This window comes from Erythrolamprus reginae, chromosome 6, assembly GCF_031021105.1.
Source record: "Erythrolamprus reginae isolate rEryReg1 chromosome 6, rEryReg1.hap1, whole genome shotgun sequence".
Taxonomy (NCBI): Eukaryota; Metazoa; Chordata; class Lepidosauria; order Squamata; family Dipsadidae; genus Erythrolamprus; species Erythrolamprus reginae.
Window position 1 is genome coordinate 73,959,039 of NC_091955.1, and position 23,166 is coordinate 73,982,204.

Here is a 23,166-nt window from a genome sequence, read left to right on the forward strand (position 1 = left end):
ATTTTTTTTATTCCTCTCACCTCACTTTCTTCCTTCGGCAGCGACTGTCCTCCTCCTCTTCCTCCTCCTCCCCAAAGGCAAAAGGGGTGCGTATTGGGATGCGTTTGCACGCATTATTCGCTTTTACATTGATTTCTATAGGAAAAATTGCTTCTACTTACAAATTTTTCTACTTAAGAACCTGGTCACGGAATGAATTAAGTTCTTAAGTAGAGGTACCACTGTATCTTTATATGTCTTGCAAAACCCTACTGCCCATTGTAACATTTCCAATTTTATGAGCACATTTATAGCCCTTACCATAATAAAATAATATTACGGCAGAGGAAAATTCCAGCAAAAAGAATACACGAAACTTTTTTTTTCTTTTTTGCCTAAACAGCATTGCATTTCAGCTTTTAATGAGGAATCTATTCTGTTAGCATAAATAACCTAAAGGCTCGGATTTATTAAGAATGAAAAAAAATAAAAATAAAAAAATAAATCAGGGCAAAAGAAACATTTCCACCCCAAAACAGTGTAGCACTTACTTGTCACATCTAGAGCTACTGTCACTGCAATTTTCTTACCCTGCAAACAAGGCTGTCCTTTCTTACCAACCATTTAAATAATAAATTTCCAACTATGCTGCTCGCAGCATTGCTAAAAAAGGAGAGAGAAATATTAACTTACAAAATAACCAATTCTTCATACATAATTATGACAAATAAAAAAAATCTTAAATTAAACAGCTTTCTTTCTTTCTTTCTCTGGGTATCCCCATTTCATTCCAGTTTCAGGTAGCTTGGCACTGAGTAATTGAACATTAAAAAATCAAGTTTGTAGACTTCATAGAGCTGCGTTTGGTGCTCTGAACTGATGTTCTGGAAGAACTCTGCAGTCATTTCATCAGTAGTTCTTGTAGACTTTGCATAAGTGGGGAACTTGAGATAGTTTCCTACACCTGCGAGCTGAATAATGTAGTTGGAATCCTCCTCAAGAGTCTCGTACTTCCCTATGAGGTCGTAATGGATGTGACAAGGATGGCACAGAGAAAAGACCGTTTGCCAATGTTCATTGAATGGCTCTTCTCTTTGAGTTTGCGGGTCTATGAGATAAGCCACAAACTCTTCAAATTTTACATCATCCCCTTTCTGCAGAGCCTCCTGTGTCGCATTTTTCCTTTGGCGCTTCACGATTTTGGTACCATATCTCTTGTGAAAGGAGGTGTTGTACTTTTGGGTGAATTTGTTTCTGTAGGCTGACACCAGTCTCTCGAAAGGCTCACGGACAAACAAGAACTTCATGTAGTTTTTCAAGCGATGGTTGATCTCTGGGATGCTGTACTGGTTGAGTGTTTTCAAGTTGGATGAGACGTGGGCTTCATTTGCTGGTATCTCCATGGGATCGGTGAATTTCCCTCTCCCCGTCAACACCATCATGACTCTTTTCCAGTTGGTACAGGCCACTTTGGGGACATAGCAATAAATCAGTTCATGATCTTCATCAACCACTAAATGTTTGAGATCGTTAGGTGTCAGGACGCGACGCTTCTTGCTGGACAAGCTGTTGGTTCGACATGTATCGGTCACTTGATCCCTCCGGATTTGATGAAGGATGGCCGTGCTGGATAATTCCAACTATGTAAATAAAAGACAAATAAAGACAACTTAGTACTGTTTGAAAATATATATTTTAAATCTTGTTATGAATACCTTCTACAATCCTTGCTGCTAAAACCCACCAAAGTAGTACACTACAGATCTCAAAGATATCCTAGGCCGGGGTGTAAAACCTGTGTCGTCACATTGTCAGCACATAACATATTGTGGCTTTCCCCCTTCGCTAAAACAGGTGGGCATGGCCAGTGTTTGATGCATCTGTCCTGGGCAGAAATCTCTTCTAATTCTCAGCTAGACCTGCTTCTAAAGACTAACACAGTGGGCCCACACCAACAAAATGATGTTCAACATTGACAAGAGCAAAGTCCTTCACCTAGGTAAAAAAAAAACCTGGACACACATACAGCCTGGGAGAAACCCCTCTCAGCAGTAGCGACGACGAAAGAGATCTCGGAGTCTTGGTGGATAATCGACTAAACATGAGCCAACAATGTGCAGCACCAGCCAAAAAAGCCAATACAATCCTAAGCTGCATCAACAGGGGAATACACTCCAAGACCAGGGAAGTATTAATACCACTCTACTACGCCCTGGTCAGACCACACCTGGAGTACTGTGTTCAGTTCTGGTCACCACACTTCAAAAAAGACATTGAAACTCTGGAGAAGGTGCAGAAAAGAGCAACCAAAATGATCAGGGGTCTAGAAACCAAGACTTACGAAGAGAGACTGTGGGAACTGGGCATGGATAGCCTAGAGAAAAGGAGGGCCAGAGCGGACATGATAGCAGTCTACAGGTATACGAGGGGTTGCCACAGAGAGGAGGGGATCACTTTATTCTCCAGGGCACTGGAGGGCCGGACAAGGAACAATGGCTGGAAGCTGACCAAGGAGAGATTCAACCTGGAAATAAGGAAGAACTTCCTGACTGTCAGAACGATCAACCAGTGGAACAACCTACTAGCGGACATTGTGAACTCCAATACTCTGGACATTTTTAAGAGGAAATTGGACTGCCATTTGGCTGGGATGCTATAGAGTTCTTGCTTAGGCAGGGGGTTGGACTTGATGACCCGCATGGTCCCTTCCAACTCTAACAATAAATAAATAAATGAATGAACGAACGAACGAACGAACGAACAAACAAACAAACAAACAAACAAACCAAACAAACAAACAAATAATTATCTCCCATAGACATTCTTTTGCTGTTTGATTGAGACACAAAAATTCCTTTACCACTTTCAGATAAAACAGTTGCTAAAAATGAACTTTCCTGGAAACCTAGTGGCTTGTTCAAGATCCATTTATCCAGTCTTCTATGTTCACAACCAATATTACAGCTTAGGGATGATGCTGGGTCTTGTACTTTATAAATATACTCTTTAAATGCAGTCTTCAGTTCATAAGTTACAGTACAATTTTTGCAGTTCTATTAAGAAAAAAAGTACTTTGTGTATCCTCTGTTCTTTTAGAACAAAGGATACACAAAGTACCTTGGTGGCGATAGCATTCTACTTATCAGTTGCTACATTACACTCCAGCCGAGAACACAGAAGAGAAATTTCCATGTAACATGCTCTCTTTCCATCATTTTTCTGAAAAATTATTGTTCTGCCGGGCTCTATGGTATGAGTCTCCCGAAAATTCAAGGGTAAAAATTTCAAACAAACACACACTTGAAAGTTCAAAAACAATGTTCTTTATCACAACATTCAAAAGAAACAAAGCACCCTTTTTATATTGCAAAGAGCACTCGTCTCAAAACAACCTTGTAGGCTGTACAATCCCCTTAATCAGTCCTTAAGTACTTAGCTAGCAGCTGTGAAGAAATGTCACAGCCCTCCTTCTTCCACAAAGTGAGACACACACACTTTGTTCTGCTTTGGTTTCAAAGTCGTGAAAAATCAACAAACAAAGTCCGGAAACAGCAAAGCACGGTCCTGAAGAAACAATGATCAGATAATCTTCCACAAGGGCCAAGCCAGCATGCTGCTATTTATATCAGCAGCTCTAATTGCTGGAGCCCCACCCAAACACAGGTGGCCTCTCTTATCTCCTATAATATTTCTTCAATTGGTCTCTTCTATGCATAATTCTGCACCTGCGTGGATCTAACACTTCCTCATCCGAATCGACCAAAGATAATGAAGATTGGCTTCCTGGGCTGTGTGCCAAGCCCCCCTCTTCCAAGTCACCCCCACCTTCTTCTTCGTCCGAGGAAACTGCACTACCTGACTCTGTCGGCAATAAAACAGGCCTATGACATGTTGATGTTTCCCCTGCATCCACCTCCACATTCCTTGGGGCAGGAGCTGGGCCAGAGCCAACCACAACAATTATGAAATAGATTTTATACTGGACTTCAAATTAGGATCAGGTCCTGACTTATTTCCAGTCTCTAGTTAGTAAATAAACCAATGTTCATCTATGTGCAAGCAATGGAAATTGTGGTTTGATTGACTACATGTATTGGAATCTGCTCTAGGCAGTAGAGAAGGTTGATGGATAAAGAAAGACTATAAGCAAAAGATCCCTTCTCTGGTCAGATTAAGTTGCTATCCCTGTAAGACAGGGGTGTCAAACTGGATTTCTTCAAGGGCCTGAACAGCATATTATAGCTCTCCTCTGTGGGCCAGCCAGGTGTATGTTATGGGGGGCAGATGGGATGGAAACCTCTTGCAGCGAGAGCCCTCATGCTCAATTTTTTGCCTGGACGGCCTTCTGCAGTACTTTGTCAGACAAAATGAGGCATAGGGGACCATGTTTGGCTGTGTGAGCCCACTCACATCCCATTTTTGGCCTGGACAGCCTCCTGCAGTACTCTGTTGGCCAAAATGGGGCACGGGTGCTGCAGGAGGCTATCCAGGCCAAAAATTGGGTATGGAGGTTAGGGTTATGTGATGACCCAGGGTATGGCACAGAGATAACACAAAGAGCTGGCAGTTCAAAACAGCCCTTTCAGTGCTCCAGTTTCTTAGTTATTTTAATATTAGATTTGTCATATGCTGTTTTTATTATTGTTGTTAGCCGCCCCGAGTCTAAGGAGAGGGGTGGCATACAAATCTAATAAGTAATTAAGTAAGTAAGTAAGTAAGTAAGTAAGTAAGTAAGTAAGTAAGTAAGTAAGTAAGTAAGTAAGTAAGTAAGTAAGTAAGTAAATAACTAACTAAATAAATAAACAAATAAACAAACAAACAAACAAACAAACAAACAAACAAACAAACAAGCTAGCTAGCTAGCTAGCTAACTAACTAACTAACTAACTAACTAACTAACTAACTAACTAACTAACTAACTAACTAACTAATTCCTGGTCATAATTAATCAGCCCAATGCTGTCTGCATCAAATTTGCATAGCAATAAATCCCAAAGCAAGGAATTCAGGGAGTAAAAGATCCAGACAAACAGTCCAGAATGCCACACAGGAATGCAAGGATTCTTGGCAAGTTTAAACGTTGGCACATGACATTCCAGAAACTCAGTATTTCTTCCCGACAATTGCTCCTCTTCCCCACAGCATCCCCTTTAATCTCATTTCCCAGATGTGCCTGGTGAAGCAGGGTGGGGCACTCTCCTCATGAGCGGCCTCCTCTGTCTCAGCTCCACCTCCTCGGCACTCTCCAAGTCCTTGCATCAGAAGGGGGTGGTTAATTCATGCTCCTCAGCTGAACTCAGTTCCTCCCTGCCTGTAGGCCTTGCTGATTCCGAACAGCTTTGCCTGGACTGACTCTGCCCTTCCCAAGGCCAATGGACCTGCCCTCTTACTTGCTGTCAGTTCTTGCATCCAGCTCCTCTTCCGTTGCAGAATCAGACTCTGACGGGGGCAAGATAGGTTAGGTAACCCTAACCCCGTTTTGACTGCTAGAGGCACCGAGGGCCAGTCCTTTGCTATTCCTAGGCCAGCCCCATGGGCCAGATTTAAAAGCCTCACTGGCCCACGAGTCTTGAGTTTGAGACTCCTGCTCTAAGAGCTACGATATCGTATTAGAGACAAGGGTACAGAGGATCAGGTTCTGCAGAAATGTGGAATGCCATTTACCAGGACATAGAACCCACTGTAACAACATAGCCAAGAAGGCTTCAAGAGTTGTAAACCTAATCCTACTGCTCTGGCAATCTCTCATTGCTCACCAGAGCTTACAAAACTTTTGCCAGACCCATCCTCGAATACAGCTCATCTGTTTGGAACCCATATCGCATCTCAGACATTAACACCTTCACAAGAAGAGCCCTTCACTCCTCCACTCAAACCAGAATACCCTACGAGACTAGACTTTCAACTCTGGGTCTAGAAAGCTTATAACTAAGGCGCCTTAAACATGACCTAAGTATTGCCCACAAAATTATATGCTGCAACGTCCTGCCTGTCGGCGACTACTTCAGCTTCAACCACAACAACACAAGAGCTCACAACAGATTTAAACTTAATATTAACCGCTCCAAACTTGACTGTAAAAAATACGACTTCAGTAACCGAGTTGTCGAAGCGTGGAATTCATTGCCGAACTCTGTAGTGTCATCCCCAAACCCCCAACACTTTACCCTTAGACTATCCACGGTTGACCTCTCCAGATTCCTAAGAGGTCAGTAATGGGCGTACATAAGTGCACCAGCATGCCTTCCGTCCCCTGTCCTATTGCTCTCCTATATCTCCTATACCATTCTTCTTTCCTATATTTATTCTATTCTTTCACTGATATATTTTATTCCTATTTCTTCTCTTCTATTCTTTCTTAGATATACTTTACTATGAGTATATCCTCTATAACCTTCATTATATATTTACTATATGTATACCCAATATAACTCTCATTGTGCAATGGACAAAATAAATAAATAAATAAATAAATAAATTTCAACGCATTCTACTTACAATCATTGTATTTCTTAATGAGTGCAGAAAATCCATATTTTTCAAGAATTGCCAAGAAGATTTTTTTGACTGTCAAGCAAGAATGAGAATACATTTCCTACTAGTTTGCCCTAGAAATCTTACAATCAGAAATCTAATGCTTCTATGGATGGCTGTTTCGTTTGCAGATAGGATCATTGTGGCTTTTATCCTAGCCCTGCCCGACCTGCTGAGACCCTTGTAACCATAATTACAGGTGAAGCTACAGATGGAATCAAACACATTTTATTGGCTCATAAGGACAATGCAGTCATAACTTGGTACTGAAAATATTTCAGTCCACCTTTGGGAAAACAAGGCTTAGGTGGGCTGCTAACGTGGAATGGTGACGTTTGCTCGCCCGCGTGGTTCTGAGTGCTAGTGGAGTCCAGCGCAATTCTGCTGTTGCACCTGTGCAGGTAGAAGAATGGCGTGCGGAGACACAGGTGTGCCTGTGTTTTGGCAAAAAATCCACACCGAAACATGGACGCACCTGTATCTCCGTGTGCAATTCTGCTACCTGCACAGGTGCAGTAGCAGAATTTATTTATTTTATTTATTTATTTATTTATTTATTTATTTTGTCCAATACACAATACATATTGAAGAGGATAGACATGAGGTATTATATATAAAGAAAAGATATAAAAGTAGAGGAGAAGATATATGAAAGGAAGAAAAGATATATGAGATAAGGACAGACAATTGGACAGGGGACAAAAGGCAGGCTAGTTCACTTATGTACACCCCTTACTGACCTCTTAGGAACCTGGAGAGGTCAATAGTGGATAGTCTAAGGGAGAAATGTTGGGGGTTAGGGGTTGACACTACTGAGTCTGGTAATGAGTTCCACGCTTCGACAACTCGATTGCTAAAGTAATATTTTTTACAGTCAAGCTTGGAGCGATTAATATTAACTTTGAATTTGTTGCGTGCTCTTGTGCTGTTGTGGTTGAAGCTGAAGTAGTCATTGACAGGCAGGATTGTGCTAGACACCACTAGCACTCAGAGACACGAGGATGGGCACATGTCACCATTCCACCTTGGCAGCCCACCTCTGAAACAAGGCATTATAAATCTTTCTCTTATTCTAAAAAGACTTTTTCCTGCAACTCCAGTCAAATTCATTTTGAAAGAAGATCAAAACTTGGTGTGACCTTTGCTGCTGAGAACAGAAGGAGGACACTGGTTTCCAAGCACTTTTGAAAATGAACACAGTATGTGCTCCTGCTGTTGATATGTATCGCAGTCTAAGATTAATTGTTTTGTCTTCCTTGTTGGCAGTGTCCTTGGCGTGTGAAATAAACTTTGTGGAAAGGCACCAAAGGAATTTTAAAATATGCTTCCCAGAAGTAGTTTGTTTTATTTGGTTTTGCTATCAGTTCTGGCTTCTGAGACCCACAACATGAAATAGGGCAAGCATCCCTTGGCTTTTTGCTTATCATATTCTTTGTTTCTAGATGGATGTATTTATTAAGGGTTTTTGTAGTTCCAAATTGAATAAATGTTCTTTTTTAGAATGGGTTAAAATTATCGGATGGGAATACATTTTCCTATTTTATTCCCCTAACCCCTCGATGGCCACATCTTTTTTTCATAAGAAGCATATTTTTAAGAATATAATATTGGCTGCATCCATTAAAATAGGTATTATTCTCCCTCCTACCCCTTATTTGCAAGCACAGGATTCAAATACCCCATTTTCTGATCTGGACTACCTTAAAGGGCTGATTACAATTTATCTACTATCAATGGACTTCAAAATTTACACAATCAAAATCTAATTGCAACAGGAATGTAGCCATTATATATTACCAATAGCAATAAACATATTTCCTATTTTTCCTTAATTAATACTTGCATTGTGTTATTTTATTCCTTTGATCCGAAAGTTAAACTTTCATTTAAAATAAAGTGCCATGGAAATTCGATCAAGGTCCTTGAATCGTATTTGTAGGATTTGTAGATTCCACTCCCAACCTCCAGTGTTTACGTTTTGTTTCTGCTGAGGTGTCTGTGTAACCTTGAGCTTGTTGTTACCATGTGTGACTGCCATTACTAATGCACATACAAGACCTAATGGGCTCTTTATCCAAAGTCTTAATGACAACAAATTAAGAATCACATTGAAGTATTTTTGCTTTTTTGGCTGCTGACATAACTAGAGACCTTTACACAATTAAAAAAAATCTCAGACTTAATTGCAAATTAACTTTCTAGCTAGCAGATCTTTTGACTGACAACTATACTGCAACAATGCTAATATAGGCTACACCAATAAAGGGTGGTTCAGAGAGATTTCAAAAACAAAATACAGTGTCTGCATTCTGGGAAAGATTAGGTATGGGAGAGAAATAATTTACCTTGTTAAACTGAAAGAAAAATAGAGGAGAGTGCTTTGGCCCGGCAGAAAGCAATGCTCACATCTTTTGCCAACATATACTAATCTGTCAGTTCACTATTAAGTCACTTATAAAAGAAGAATGTGCAATGAATTTTAGGACAAATATTTAGCAGCCTAAGCCAAGCATGGAAAACCCATCCATAGCTTTCAAAAATCTTTGGTGTAGCTCCAAGAGCTCCTCCCACGTCTATTAAATTAATTTAGTATAATAAAATGGTGAAATTAATTGATGTATATAATCATACAGGTATTAACTGCTGGTAACAATTTAAGATGAGTTACATTTTAATTAAATCAAATTCTATTGTCTTCCGCCATTCACTTTTTTTGTAGTATTCACCCTCCCCAGCACTAACGTGGCTAATTGGAAGCCAAGTACCCCACCCTAAGCTTCACAAAAGTATTCTATTTTTCAGACTATTTACTTATTATTTCTACTTTGGTGAGGGTTAACCCACCTTCCCACGTTCAAGAGATGGGTATGTTAATTCAGAGTGGATATATTTTCTCTAACTTGCCATGCCAAATTTCATTTGCTTCTCCTTGAGACAAGATAACTGTCATCTGCTGGAGTAGAGAAGTGCAATAGATCTCTTAAATACCTAAAATACCTGAAATAATATAATAGTGTTGGGCGAACTGAAGCAGCACAATTCGGGTCCGTATTGTGTTCGGCATGCTGAACCCGAACCCGAACCCGAATTTTTTAAAAAATTCGTGCTTCGGTTCGGTGTTCGTGCTGAACACCGCGAAAGCCACCGCCCAGCTGTCATCTGCTGAGAAGAGGAGGAGGAGCTGGGCACCGGTGGCGGTACAGGAAGGCGAACACCGGGGAACTGTCGGCCGGTCAGGAGGCTGGGAGGGAGGCACAAAAGGAGCTGGGGAATCCCTCCCACGAAGAGATTCCAGGGGTGGAGCTTTGACGTCACATATACCAGCAGGTTGCTAAGGACGCCAAGGTGATCACTTCCTGGATTCCATGGAATCCAGGAAGTGATCACCTTGGCGTCCTTAGCAATCTGCCGGCATACGTGACATCAAAGCTCTGCCCCCGGAATCTCTTCGTGGGAGGGATTCCTCAGCTCCTTCAAAGGGAGGTCTTTTCATGTAAAAAAAAGTTTTTATTTTTACGAAAAAGGACACTGCAGCAGCGCTGCAAGCAAAGGGAGGTCCTTTCACGTAAAAATATTTACATTTTCATGTTTACAGTGACATACATCAAAAAGGCATGTTAACATTTTGAACCGTCCTTTGGAATTAGAAGCTATTTTCAGATCTACTTTAAAAGCTTGATATTTAAAATTATGAAGCTCGTTAGAAGTACTTTTTAACGAAATGTCAGCTGGATGTGACAGCTTCTTTATGGGTTATTTAAAGTTGTTCTGGAAAATTTTGAGAGCACCTGAATAAAATTAGTAAAACAGCAGCTGTCAAATTCTGGTTTATGAAGACATGTAGTAGATAATCGACTGCAACATTCCTACATCCTCTAGCAATCAATTGCCCAGGCCAGGCCAAATACACTCCCCCCCACTCATTCCCTTGTGTTAGCTGATTTGCACAAATGGATCAGAACATGAAAATGGAAGCATTTGTACATGGCAGTGATAGCACAAGTAGTTTGTGTGTGTATGTGTATGTGAAGAAATAAACAGGACTTGAATGCAGTTACTGATTATGAAGCTTTAGATACTGTGATAAGTGGGTTTTGGTTTGGCTACGAGTTTGTGGTCTGGTCATGTGTTTATGGTATGTGTCAGTTTGTTTGTGTGTGTGTGTCGGAGGGGGGTGCAGCAGTTGGAGGTGCTGCTGTGATTTGGCTTCTGGGTGGTGGATGTATTTTGTCTGTAGGGTAGGTATGGGTTTGGGTCTGGTGAGGGGGATTGGTGGTGGCGTCCTGTGTTGTTCTGGGTCTGGTGTCAGTTTTTGTGGCTGGGATACATTTGTTGATAAGGGCTAGTTTCCAAGAGGTATCATCACATTTATTCATATTGTGGGGGTGTTTTTCTATTTCAGTGGCTTCCATGATTCTTTTGTTGGAGTGTTCAGTTTTGGAAATTAATTTAGTTCTTTCAGACTCAATTTCATGTCCTGTAGTTTTGAGGTGTTGCAAAAGGGAGGAAGTTTTTTCTTCTTTTCTCACTGAGTTCTTATGTTCTGTGATGTGTGCGTTTACTCTCCTATTAGTTTATCCAATATATGTGGCTGGGCAGATTTTACATGGTATTTCATAAACTCCTTGGTTTTCTAGCTGGATATTGTCCTTGGGATTTCTTAAGATGTTGACTACTTTTTGGTCAGTGCCAAAGGCTGCCTTGATATTGTGTTTGTGGAGAATTTTGCTGATTTTATCTGTGGCACCTTTTAATGTAAGGAAGGAGGGCAATGCCGTTGTTCTATTCTGTGTCTTGGTTCTTGGGGGGGGGGGGTGTCTCCTTTCAGATTAGATGGTGATTGTTTTTCTTTGGAATTCATTGGAAATTAATACATTTGTGGGACTGTGTAATTCAGTTTCCAGGTGGTCTTGTCAGCCAGGCGTTTGGTTCTGGAGATGAGGGTCTTGGCTATGGAGTTGATCTCCATAGCCAAGACCGAAAGGAGACACCCCCCTCTGACATGCACACAACGCAAACTGACACACATCATAAACACATGACCAGACCACAAAGTCACAGCCAAACCAAAACCCAGGATGTTACACCACAGGCATTTATTACAAAACAGGTGACTAGTCTGCAGGCTCCAACTGCCACAACTACTCAGGATGTCACCCCTAATCCATAAACATCAACTAATCTCCGGAACCGCCTGCTACCGCACAAATCCCAGTGGCCGATAAGGTCCCACAGAGTTGGCCTTCTCCGGGTCCCATCAACAAAACAATGTTGTTTGGCGGGCCCCAGGGGAAGAGCCTTATCTGTGGCAGCCCTGGCCCTCTGGAATCAACTCCCCCCAGAGATCCGAACTGCTCCCACCCTCCTTGTCTTTTGTAAATTACTCAAGACCCACCTATATTGCCAGGCATGGGGGAACTGAGACACCTCCCTAGGCTTTTATATTTTATGATTGGTATGTATGCGTTGTTTGGTTTTAAATGTGTCTAATATCTTTTTAATATTAGATTTGTTCTTTGACATTGTTTTTACTACTGTTGTGAGCCGTCGGAGAGGGGCGGCATACAAATCTAATAAATTATTATTAATTATTATTATTATAATCTGCATACATCAATTGCATCAAGTACTCAAGGTGTTGCCCCACAGACTAACCAGGAAGTTTCAAAACAGCTTGCAGCAGCTGAGCCTGCACTCCACACTCACCCACCAGTATTTATAGAGGGAAGGCAGCTCAGACCATGCTTTGCTTGCCCCAGCACAAAGCCGAAAGCACTAGCCTGAAGATGACGAGTGGAACCTCGTCAAAACGTCTCCAGGAATCTCTGAAACTTACATGGGAAGAAACCTGAATATGCCAAGACCTTCATACCTGTACCAAGGATTTCATTGGCTTGGAAATCCACTAATCCCTAACCCACAATACTCAGAAATTTCTATTGAACATTCCTGAATGACAGTTCAGGTGTAATTAAAATGATAAGAAGAGTAGTAATATCAAAACTTTAGAAGATCAGCTTTCTAATGTCCTCATTTGAGATTCTGCAAAAAAAATTCCTTCCTTCCTTCCATCCACATTGCATAAATTTCAAGTAACGGTTCTTCTGATTAGCAGATTGTAACGTCAAACCATAAACTCTTCTACAATTACATCGACCCAAATCATCACATTATGATTTACTCCAATGTGAAACTCTAATCATTTTGTCTGTACCAACGTCGACAAACTCTACTGCTTCCCTCTATAAATACTTGCAAAAAAAGGTCCCCCAATGAGAAACAGCATAAAAATCTGCTTTTTTTTGTCTTGCTTTTCTTTTCTTTTTTTTCTTTCTTCATATACAGTACAAACTTCTTTAGGAGAAGCATAAATTGAGAATGCTTATTCCATTTCAGCTTTTAACCTGACAAAAGAAAGCAAAGCAAATATTTACAGACAGTAGTAAGGCCAAGATACAAATAACTGAAACTAGCCTCAAGAGTCTACAGATTAAAATAACACAATTCCCGCTGTCCTACTTTAAACCCAATGGGGGGAAAAAACCCCATCTGCTCCTGATTAGGTTTCTGTCATTTCTGTTTTATTTCCCATACTTGTAAAGAGAAGGCGAGGCCCAATACGACCGGATATAAATGAATATAAAATTCTTGTTAGAAGTAAGACAATTGGGAGTCCTTTGGGATTGGGCGGCATAGAAGTCGAATAGAACAAAACAAATAAATAAATAAATTATTATTGTGCCTAACTGAATATTTAGAAAGAAACTCAACAGACGGAAAATTCAGGCAAATAAAAAGGAGAGTTGTTCTTTGAAATTCTCTCTTAACCAGTCTTTTTTTATTGTCCTCGTACTTAAGAAAGGAAGAAAGGTCTTTCTTAAGAAACATCTTGTCGATTGAAAGATCGGTACTGCAGCAGTTCGGTTCCCTAGTGCTGCAAAACGTGGGGGAGCTCCTGTTACTTGTCCCAGCTTCTGCCAACCTAGCAGTTCGAAAGCACATTAAAAGTGCAAGTAAAAAATTAGGGACCCAATTTGGTGGGAAGATAACAGCATTCCGTGTGCCTTTGGCATTTGGCCATGCCGGCTACATGACCATGGAGATGTTTTCGGACAGCGTTGGCTCTTCAGCTTTGAAACAGAGATGAGCACTGCCCCCTAGAGTCGGGGAGGACTAGCACATATGTGCAAGGGGAATCTTTACCTACCTTAAGAAATGTAAGTTATTGATTGTATTTAGAAAGTCCAAAGAGGAAAAAATGGGAGAAGAGTTTGAGAGAGACAGAGAAAATAAGTACTATAGGAAAGAGAACAGTGCATAAATCAAGAATATATATATATATCGTTTTTGTCTTTGAGCTTCAAATCCTGTCTAAGCTAAAAAAAGAGACTTCAGAACCATCTGTGTTGTGATTCAGCCTGAGGCTGCTCAGGGACCAGCTGTGTCTCTGCTGGCTCCATGCCTGGAGGAGGATGACAGCGCAGAGGAGGGGGCTGAACAGTCGGACGGGGGAGAGGAAAATCAGGAATGGGATGAAGGAGAACAGCATGAGAGCCCCGGGGGGGGCCCTCTCCCCAGCCAGTAGCTTGGAGTCATTAGGTGATGACGCACAAGCTGTCATTGACATGAGACAGCGACGTTCAGAGCAATGAAAGGAGCAGTTAAAGAGATATTATCACCATTGAAGTAGAAACAGCTGGGTTTGGGTGTGGTACTCATCAGCAGGGTTTAAAAGGCAGGCAAGCCCTTGAAGCCATGTGGAGTGTTATCAGCTTGGCGTGGCGTTATCCTATCTTGTTTCTCGGCGTCTCTGTTCCTGGCTTGTGGCCCAGCAGCTTTGGAAGATCCGTGGGAGGTATAGGTCTGCTATCTACAGCCTCGGCTTGGCAGCAAGAATTCTGTATTGCTGCATGGACGTTTGGCCTTCGTGAATATATCTGAAGATACAGCATTTTCCTGTTTGTAAGGACAGTTTCTGTTACCTGTGTTTTTCTTGGATTTTATAAAACTGCCTTTGCCTTTTACCAGTGTGTCTGGCTTCTCTTTTTGGGTTGGTCTTAGCTTCTGGAGTGACCCAGACAGAACACATCTGATTGTGCCAGTGAAGGAAAAAAAGCTATCAGATGTCCACCTGTTCCATACAAAGAAACTGAGCCAGCTAGTAACTTAAGTTGACGTTAGAAAGGAGCCGGAAACCCTCAGCCCCATTCTGAGGTTACAAGTTACTTCCAAGTTTGGGGGGGCAAGGAGGCAAGTGCAGGTACTGGAAAATAGTAGAGGCCTGCAGATATTTCCTTGCATCTGCTTCTGCCTGCCCAGAGTCAGTGCTGCCAGTCTTTTATTATGATTAATTGATGTGGATTGTCGTAAGCAAGTTGTTTATATACAGATTTAAACAAACTTATTTTGAGACATATGTAAAATGTATCTATTTGTGTTCTGCCGGGCTCTCTGGTAGGAGCCTCCCGAAAATTCAAGGGTACAAATTTCAGACACACACATGTTTGAAAATTCAAAACAATGTTCTTTATCCCAAAATTCAAAATAAACTTAGCACTCTTTTTGTATTGCAAAGAGCACTCTTCCCAAAACAACTGGGTAGTCTGTACAATTTCCCTTAAGCAGTCATTAAGTACTTAGCTTGCAGCTGTGAAGAAACGTCACAGTCCTTCTTCCACGAAGTGAAACACACACACACACACACTTTACTTTGCTCTGCTTTGGTTTCAGTTGTGAAAAATCAACAAAGAAAGTCCAAAAACAGCAAGGCACAGTCCTGAAGAAACAACGATCATATAATCTTCCACAACGGCCAAACCCACACGCTGCTATTTATATCAGCAGCTCTAATTACTGGAGCCCCACCCAAACACAGGTGGCCTCTCTTATCTCCTGTAATATGCCCTCAATTGGTCTCTTCTATGCATAACTCTGTGCCTGTGTGTGTCCAAGACTTCTGCATCCGAATCAACCGAAGATAATGGAGATTGACTTCCTGGGCTGTGTGCTAAGCCCCCCTCTTCCAAGTCACTCCCACCTTCTTCGTCCAAGGAAACTGAACTACCTGACTCTGTTGGCAATGAAACAGGCCTATGACATGTTGAAGTTTCCCCTGCATCCACCTCCACATTCCCTGGGGCAGGAGCTGGGCCAGAGCCAACCACAACAATTTTTAATCATTCTTAAATGTTTTAATTTATAAACAGAATTTTATGGGAACCAGAAATCTATTTGGTAAATCTCAGTTTCTCTAAGCTGAGATTCACAGTCTTTAAAGATAGATTTAATATTCTTCCATCTGCACTTCTTTGAGGAGGTAGATTAAAATCCTTCCAGTTGAGTACAATTATCTTTGTAAGGTTAGCCTTCAAGAAGGTTGAACTCATCTCTCATGTACTATTATGTGTGTGTGTGCATGTATAGCAATAGCATTTAGATTTATATACCACTTCATAGTGCTTTTACAGCCTCTCTAAATAGTTTATAGAATCCGCCTATTGCCCCCAGCAATCTGGCTCCTCATTTTATCCACCTTGGAAAGATGGAAGGCCGAGTCAACCTTGGTGAGATTTGAACTATTATTTTGTACCTATCAAAGTTTTAGATTTATTACCAGGTGTTGTGGTTTGCTCTGGTCCAGCTCCTGCCCCAAGGAATGTGCAGGTGGATGTGGGGGAAACATCCACATGCCGCGCAGGCCTGTTTTGCTCTCGATGGAATCTGCCAACGAAGCCTCCTCTGACCAAGGAAGCGTGAGTGACAGGAAAGAGGGGAGTTTGGCAGACAGCCCAGGAACAAGAATTAATGACACATCCATGCATGCGTAGAGTGATGCATAGGAGGCAACAACTGAAGAATTATTACAAGAGAAAATGAGGCCACCTGTGGTTGGGTGGGGCTGCTGTAATTAGTGCTACAGATAAAAGTGCAGCCTGGTGTTTTAGGCTCATGGCAATTTATCTGATTCATTGTTTCGTCAAGATCGTGGTTTTTCTGCTGTTCAAGATTGTGTGTGGACTCTCTGGACTCTAGAATTGGACTCGATTTCCCAGTTATTGGGTGAGCAATTGGATTGCATTTAACCTGTGCCTTGTGTGTACCAGAAAATCCCTTTGACATTTAAAAAGGGAGCTGTTTCTCTTTTTCTGTTTATAAAAACTTTTGGGTTTTCCTTTTATCGTGTGGTGTGTGTCTTCCTAGACTAATTACCCTGTAATTACGGGCAGTTGAAACACGCCGGCAGAACACCAGGTAGCAACTATATTAACATGGTAATAGAGGAGTTGATGTTGTATTATGTGATTTATTTTGCTAGTCCTTAGCATATTATTATATTTATTTCTTTTTGTTCTTTTAAATTTTTCTAGTCATTGACCGAATAAATATTGATTTGCATTATAATTTATGATGAATAATAATGTTAACATTGAGTGGCATACATAAAAGGTATATCCGATTATATTGTCTCCCCTGCCACAAATTATGTGTACATTCCACACGGACAATAGGTTAGGAATTATAGCATTATCTCATTGGCATAGTTATTAAATAATTATGGCATTATCTTTCCTTGACTAAATTATACTTCATGAGTCATACAGAAGGTAATTGGCAGGCATAGAAGAAAAATCTAAATAGTAGGACCAAACAGCAGCAAAAACAAAATACAAGTCTGGCTTATAACAATAATTAATAACAGTCATAGGTACTGTTCTGCCTGACTGGCTCAGGCAATGCGTAACAGTCCAAGGAAAAGAAATCAAACACACACGTGCTCTGCTAATCAGCAAACTTGTATTAAATAAACAAAAAAGGATTACTCAAAACAGTCCTTAGTGTCCGAAAACAATGATAGTGCAAGGCTTACTTCAGCCGCATAAAAAAACACAGGAAAAAACAAACAAAGACAACTTGGAATGAGCAAAGACGTATCAGGAGTCCCTTTGAATCTTTGGAGCAAACAGCAAGTCCCAGAGCAAACAGACAGCCCCTGGGCTGTCTGCTGAATCCTGCGTACCAGTGGCCTCGTCCGCCTGGCTGTCTGCCACGTCTTCCTGGCTGTCTGCCACGTCTTCCTGGCTGTCAGCCAGGCTTTCGCATTCACTTTGTGCCGCGTCTCTCCCATCTGTGGGAGCAACGGCTGGCCCAGGCCCAAACACAACAGGTACTAATAGGTAGTGGGTTCTAAAACCCATTGCTACTGGTTTGTGCATGACTGGCCTTCACATGATGCCTCTACGCATGCGCAGAAGCGTCACCAGCAGGTGAGTAGAGCCTCCTATCGCTGCCAGCACCAGTTCGCAGAACCAGACTGAACTGGGAGCAACCCACTGCTGGTACTAACACAACGGAGTTATTTATTTATTTGTTTCTTGGTTTGTTTGTTTGTTTGTTTGATTTCTATGTCACCCTTCTCAAAGCGACTCAGGGAGGCATATAATATTATAAATACAACAATATATAAAAGAAATCTAATTTACTTTAAAAGAGTAAAGTAGTCTAGTCCTAAGCCATATAGGGCTTTTTAAAAAAAAAACCACCCCAATACAGTATCTTTATTGGTTATTTACATTGATAAAAACAAAACAACATAAAAAGAAAGCATACATACATACATACAAACAAGACAAAATAAAGCATTATGCTTTATACATTAAGTAACTTTGGTATCAGAACTTAGAATGGATACCTGGATACCTATAAAGCAGGATATATTTTTTTATTTGCCGCTTATTCATTTGCAACCATTTCAGTTCCTACTTACTAATACACGTTAATCTCCTTAAATTATCAGTATCTATTTCTCTATGTTTCCTTTCATTTCAACTATGTTTGTTCTGCGGTATAAAGCCATGTAGGGCTTTATAGGTCATAACCAGCATTTTGAATTGTGCCTGGAGACAAATTGGCAGCTCATATAGATTGCTATATTGCTACATTCATCAAATTCAATCATTCATAATATCGACCAGAGACAATCTCACCGCTCACGGCTCCATGCCCGCCCGCAGAGGTGGGTCTTTAGAGCTTTACAAAAGGCCAGGAGGGAGGGGGTGGTACATATCTCCGGAGGGAGTTCGTTCCAGAGGGCCGGGGCCACCACAGAGAAGGCTCTTCCCCTAGGTCCCATCAGATGACCTTGTCTGGCCGATGGGACCTGGAGAAAACTGACTCTGTGGGACTTAACCGGCCGCAGGGATACATGAAGCAGGAGACGGTCACGAAGGCAGTCTAGTCCTAAACCACGTAGGGCTTTATAGGTCATAACCAGCACTTTGAATTGCGCCCAGAAACAAATTGGCAGCCAGTGCAGCTCACGGAGCGATGTTGAAATGTGGGCAGATCTTGGTAGCCCCAGTATAGCTTGTGCGGCTGCAGTTAATCCCAGCTTTACTGGTGTACTTTGTCTCTTGAGGTTTTTAAGAGACGGCCACTTCTTAAGGATGTTCTAATTGGTTTTTCTGTACACTGAAAGGGGTTGGACTACATAATCTCCAAGGTACTTTCCAAATGCATAATTCTACGATTCTGAAACCAGTTGTATTGTGAACCCCAGCACTTTAATTATACTGCCTAGAGCAAATAGGTGTGGAAGTAAGTGAATTGCACTGAACCTATAGACAATTCAATTTATTGAATTAGTTAAGATAGGAGTCACACCAATCACCAGTGGTGGACTCCTATGGGTATGGTCAGGTACGCAGTACCGGTAGTAAAAGTTTGATTTTTTTTTCTTTTTTTCCCCTTCTGGGCTCTGGGTATGTTTTTCCTATCGCAGTAAATGAGGTTGAATGTGTATAATTTTGGAAGAGCTGTGGAGTAGCGAAAATGGAGCTCCACCCCAGAACACCCAAATTGCACTGAAAGATTTTGAAACAAAATGCATATGCCACGCCCACAGTGGTAGTAAAAATTTTGGTAGCCCATACCTGCCAATCATACAAGTTAAGATAGGTAGCCACTCAACTAAAAAAAAAAAAGATTTTTGTGGCTATCTATTTTAAGAGCACAACTCTGGGTGGCTCACAACAACAAATAAAGCTACAAAACCCCAGTGTATTTGTTTTGCTCAAACACCAAATATGTTTGCACATACTTGCCCTGTATATCAATGTGGTAGAATGTATAGAAATGGTGGTAGACTTTAAGAGAAACCCTTCCACCCTTCCACCTCTCACAATACTAGACAACACAGTATCAACAGTAGAGACCTTCAAATTTCTAGGTTCTATCATATCTCAAGACCTAAAATGGTCACCTAACATCAAAAACATCATCAAAAAAGCACAACAAAGAATGTTCTTTCTGCGCCAGCTCAGGAAGCTCAAACTGCCCAAGGAGCTGCTGATTCAATTCTACAGAGGAATCATTGAGTCTGTCATCTGCACCTCTATAACTGTCTGGTTTGGTGCTGCAACCCAACAGGACCGACACAGACTTCAGAGGATAATCAGAATTGCAGAAAAAACAATTGCTGCCAACCTGCCTTCCATTGAGGACCTGTATACTGCACAAGTCAAAAAGAGGGCGGGTAAAATATTTACTGACCCCTCACATCCTGGACACAAATTGTTTCAACTCCTACCCTCAAAACGTCGCTACAGAGCACTGCACACCAAGACAACTAGACACAAGAACAGTTTTTTCCCGAACGCCATCACTCTACTAAACAAATAATTCCCTCAACACTGTCAGACTTTCTACTAAATCTGCACTTCTATTCTACTAGTTTTTCTCATCATTCCTATCACCCATTTCCTCCCATGTTGACTGTATGACTGTAACTTGTTGCTTATATCCTAAGATTTTTATTAATATTGCTTCTTCATTGCTTATTTGACCCCTATGACAATCATTAAGTGTTGTACCACATGATTCTTGACAAATGTATATTTTACTTTATGTACGCTGAGAGCATATGCACCAAGACAAATTCCTTGTGTGTCCAATCACACTTGGCCAATAAAAATTCTATTCTATTCTATTCTATTCTATTCTATGTCTGTGTGAAACAAACATTTACTCTTCACGTTTGAAGCCTCTTCTCATACCTCTGCTTATGGCTGACTATGCAACAAGTAATTTTTGTCGCACATACACAAAATTCAGTGGGCTTCTGTACGTTGCATGCCAGAAATACAAAATCCTTTGGAAACAAATTAAAAAACAAGTGTACTTTATTCTGAAGTGAAGGCTGGAAAATTAAACAGAGTTCTGTTGGCGGGATACAATCTTGGGCACCAAACGGGGAGATAACACAAGACTCTTGTGTTGTTCCCTTGGAAAAATACCACAGGAAGGAAGACAAGGAGAGCTTAGTTTCTGCAGCTGAGCTATAATGTACCCAAAGAGCAAGATTAGAGCCTAGAGTTAATTACGAAAAACAGTGTTTTCATAGGAATGCACTTTTCAGACACCCAAATTACCATGTATATTTAACCAAGGCAAATACCTGTGTTGGGAGAGGGACTGAAGGACATAAGGCCTGCTGTATAGAACCAAGCCAACAATCCTTTGGAGCAGGGCAACCGTTTCCCACTGAAAGTTGCAGGAGCCAGGGAAGAATCTGGGAGAATTAGGCTTGCTGGGAATGTTGAAGCAACTGTGGATGGGGCAATTATTTCCTCTGGAGACACTTTTTGACACCCTCCTTTCCCATCAAGCAGACTCACAAAGAAATGCTAGATTCCTTTGTCCGGTGGTCTGAATGGCGAAATTTGCAAAATTCAGCAAAACCTTTAGTTAAAAAGGGGGACATTCTTTGTCAAGTGGACCGGGTGAAATTGAAGCCCTATTTGAAAAGAAACCATCACAAACATAACAGATATGATAGGGGAAAATGTGCTCTTTCTAATGAAGTCAAAATAAAGATGATTGAAGGTGAGAAAACAGAGCAATAGAAAAAAAACCTGATCTTTCTAATGAAGGTGACTGAAGGTGAGGAAAAGAGCTCTCTGTTTTATCACCTTCCATCATCTTCATTTTGAGAAGAAAGAGCACATTTTTCGTCTATCATATATGTTGTTTTTGTATTGGTTTCTTTTCAAATAAAGCTGCACAAATCAGTCAAGTGGACACCTGGTCCACTTGACAAAGAATGACCCAAAGGCTTCCCCTTTTTTGAGGTATCATTTGAAGCAGGGGCCACAGCAGTAGTGGGCTGCACCCAGTACAGGCCACACTATAGTGCGCTCCCATGCAATATTCGGCTTCTGCGCATGCACTGGAAGTGAAATCTCATGCAAGGACGCTCACATGAGACAGTTTGCCAATTTTTGGGAGGGGGGTTTGCTTCAGTGCATGCGCAGAAGCAAAGAAATCGCCAAAAATTGGCAAAATCTCATGCACACGAGCATCCTCATGCAAGATTTCACTTCCTGTGCATGTGCAGAAGCTGAATCTCATGCCGATGTGTGTGCACATGCATGCCGGACACGCGCCTCCCCTTCCCATGCTGTCACTGGGAACGCATCAGTAATGCCGGTGACGGGCAACTCTTCCCTGGGCCACAGGTGTTTGTCCCCAATCCTGCAACTCTGGGAATTAACCCCCTCCCCCAAAATGTCACGCTGAATATTGACAGCCCCAGAGACATTCTAATTAAATAGTTAACAGTGTGTATTGTATAAGCTCCACCCATTATGATGTAAAGTCCTGCCACATGATACATGCATCATTTCCTCCTTCTTAAAAAAAATCCCCATCTTTCTCTTTGTCTATGTAGCACACATAGAAGATGCCTCTGATAGGCATTAGCTATATTTTGTTATTTTCTTAATAAAAGTAACTTCGTTTGAAAGCTGTTTCTTTACTTTAATCCATCTATTCTCAGATTTGATTTATTGTAGTCCACGCGGGCTATAATTTATCTACTAAATCTGTCACAAAATAGGTTTTGAAAGAAAGATATCACAGAGCTGGTTAGAATAATTTCTTTTCTTTCATTTTTGTACGGTTTGGGTTTTTGTTTATTGTCATGTATCTGAATATATAAAAGCATTCTGGGTCTTCGGAGAAGGGCGGCATACAAATCTAATAAATAATAAAATAATAATAATCACATGCTACAGAGGGACAAGTCAAAAGCTATGTAACACATCCGTGCTTCTTTCGCAGTTTTAAGATTCAATCACATTAATAAAAATGTCCAGAATAATCAATGCTGAAACATTAAGTTATGTTAACACCACTTCTTAAGTGAAACACTGGTTACCCAATTATGTTTGAATTTCCTTCTGGACATGTGGTCAACATGTATAGACTGTTCCTCATAATTAATTCTCATTGCTTGTATTCCTTGACATTATGGTTTCCCACCCTAAAATGCAATGAAACGAACACTACATGTCCATCTGACAAATAAAATAGACATATTATTATCCATTCATCATATACACATTTTCTCCAGTTAAGAATTCGACACTTCTGGCACAAATCTAACATGAACTAGCAGGCTCAATTTGTTTCAGTTAATGTGAATTTGCTTTGGGCACGTAAAATGCATGCATGCAATTTATTTTAACCTTTTAGAAATCCATATCCTATCTTATCCATTACATACCCTATCTTATAGACTGCTCAAAAAAAAAAAAGGGAACACTTAAACAACACAATATAACTCCAAGTAAATCAAGCTTCTGTGAAATCAAACTG

At 40.9% G+C, this 23,166-nt stretch overlaps 1 protein-coding gene across 3 annotated transcripts in view; it reads right to left on the bottom strand.

Annotated features, from left to right (window-relative positions):
- Positions 1-356: 356 nt before the first annotated feature.
- The window catches only part of CHST11 (carbohydrate sulfotransferase 11), a 248,841-nt gene continuing 226,031 nt past the window's right edge, over positions 357-23,166 (bottom strand). For all 3 annotated transcript variants that reach the window (XM_070756296.1, XM_070756294.1, XM_070756297.1), the window contains one exon: positions 357-1,619. In XM_070756296.1, coding sequence (XP_070612397.1) covers positions 765-1,619 — 855 coding nt within the window. In that variant the 3' untranslated portion in view covers positions 357-764. The remainder of the gene's footprint in view (positions 1,620-23,166) is intronic.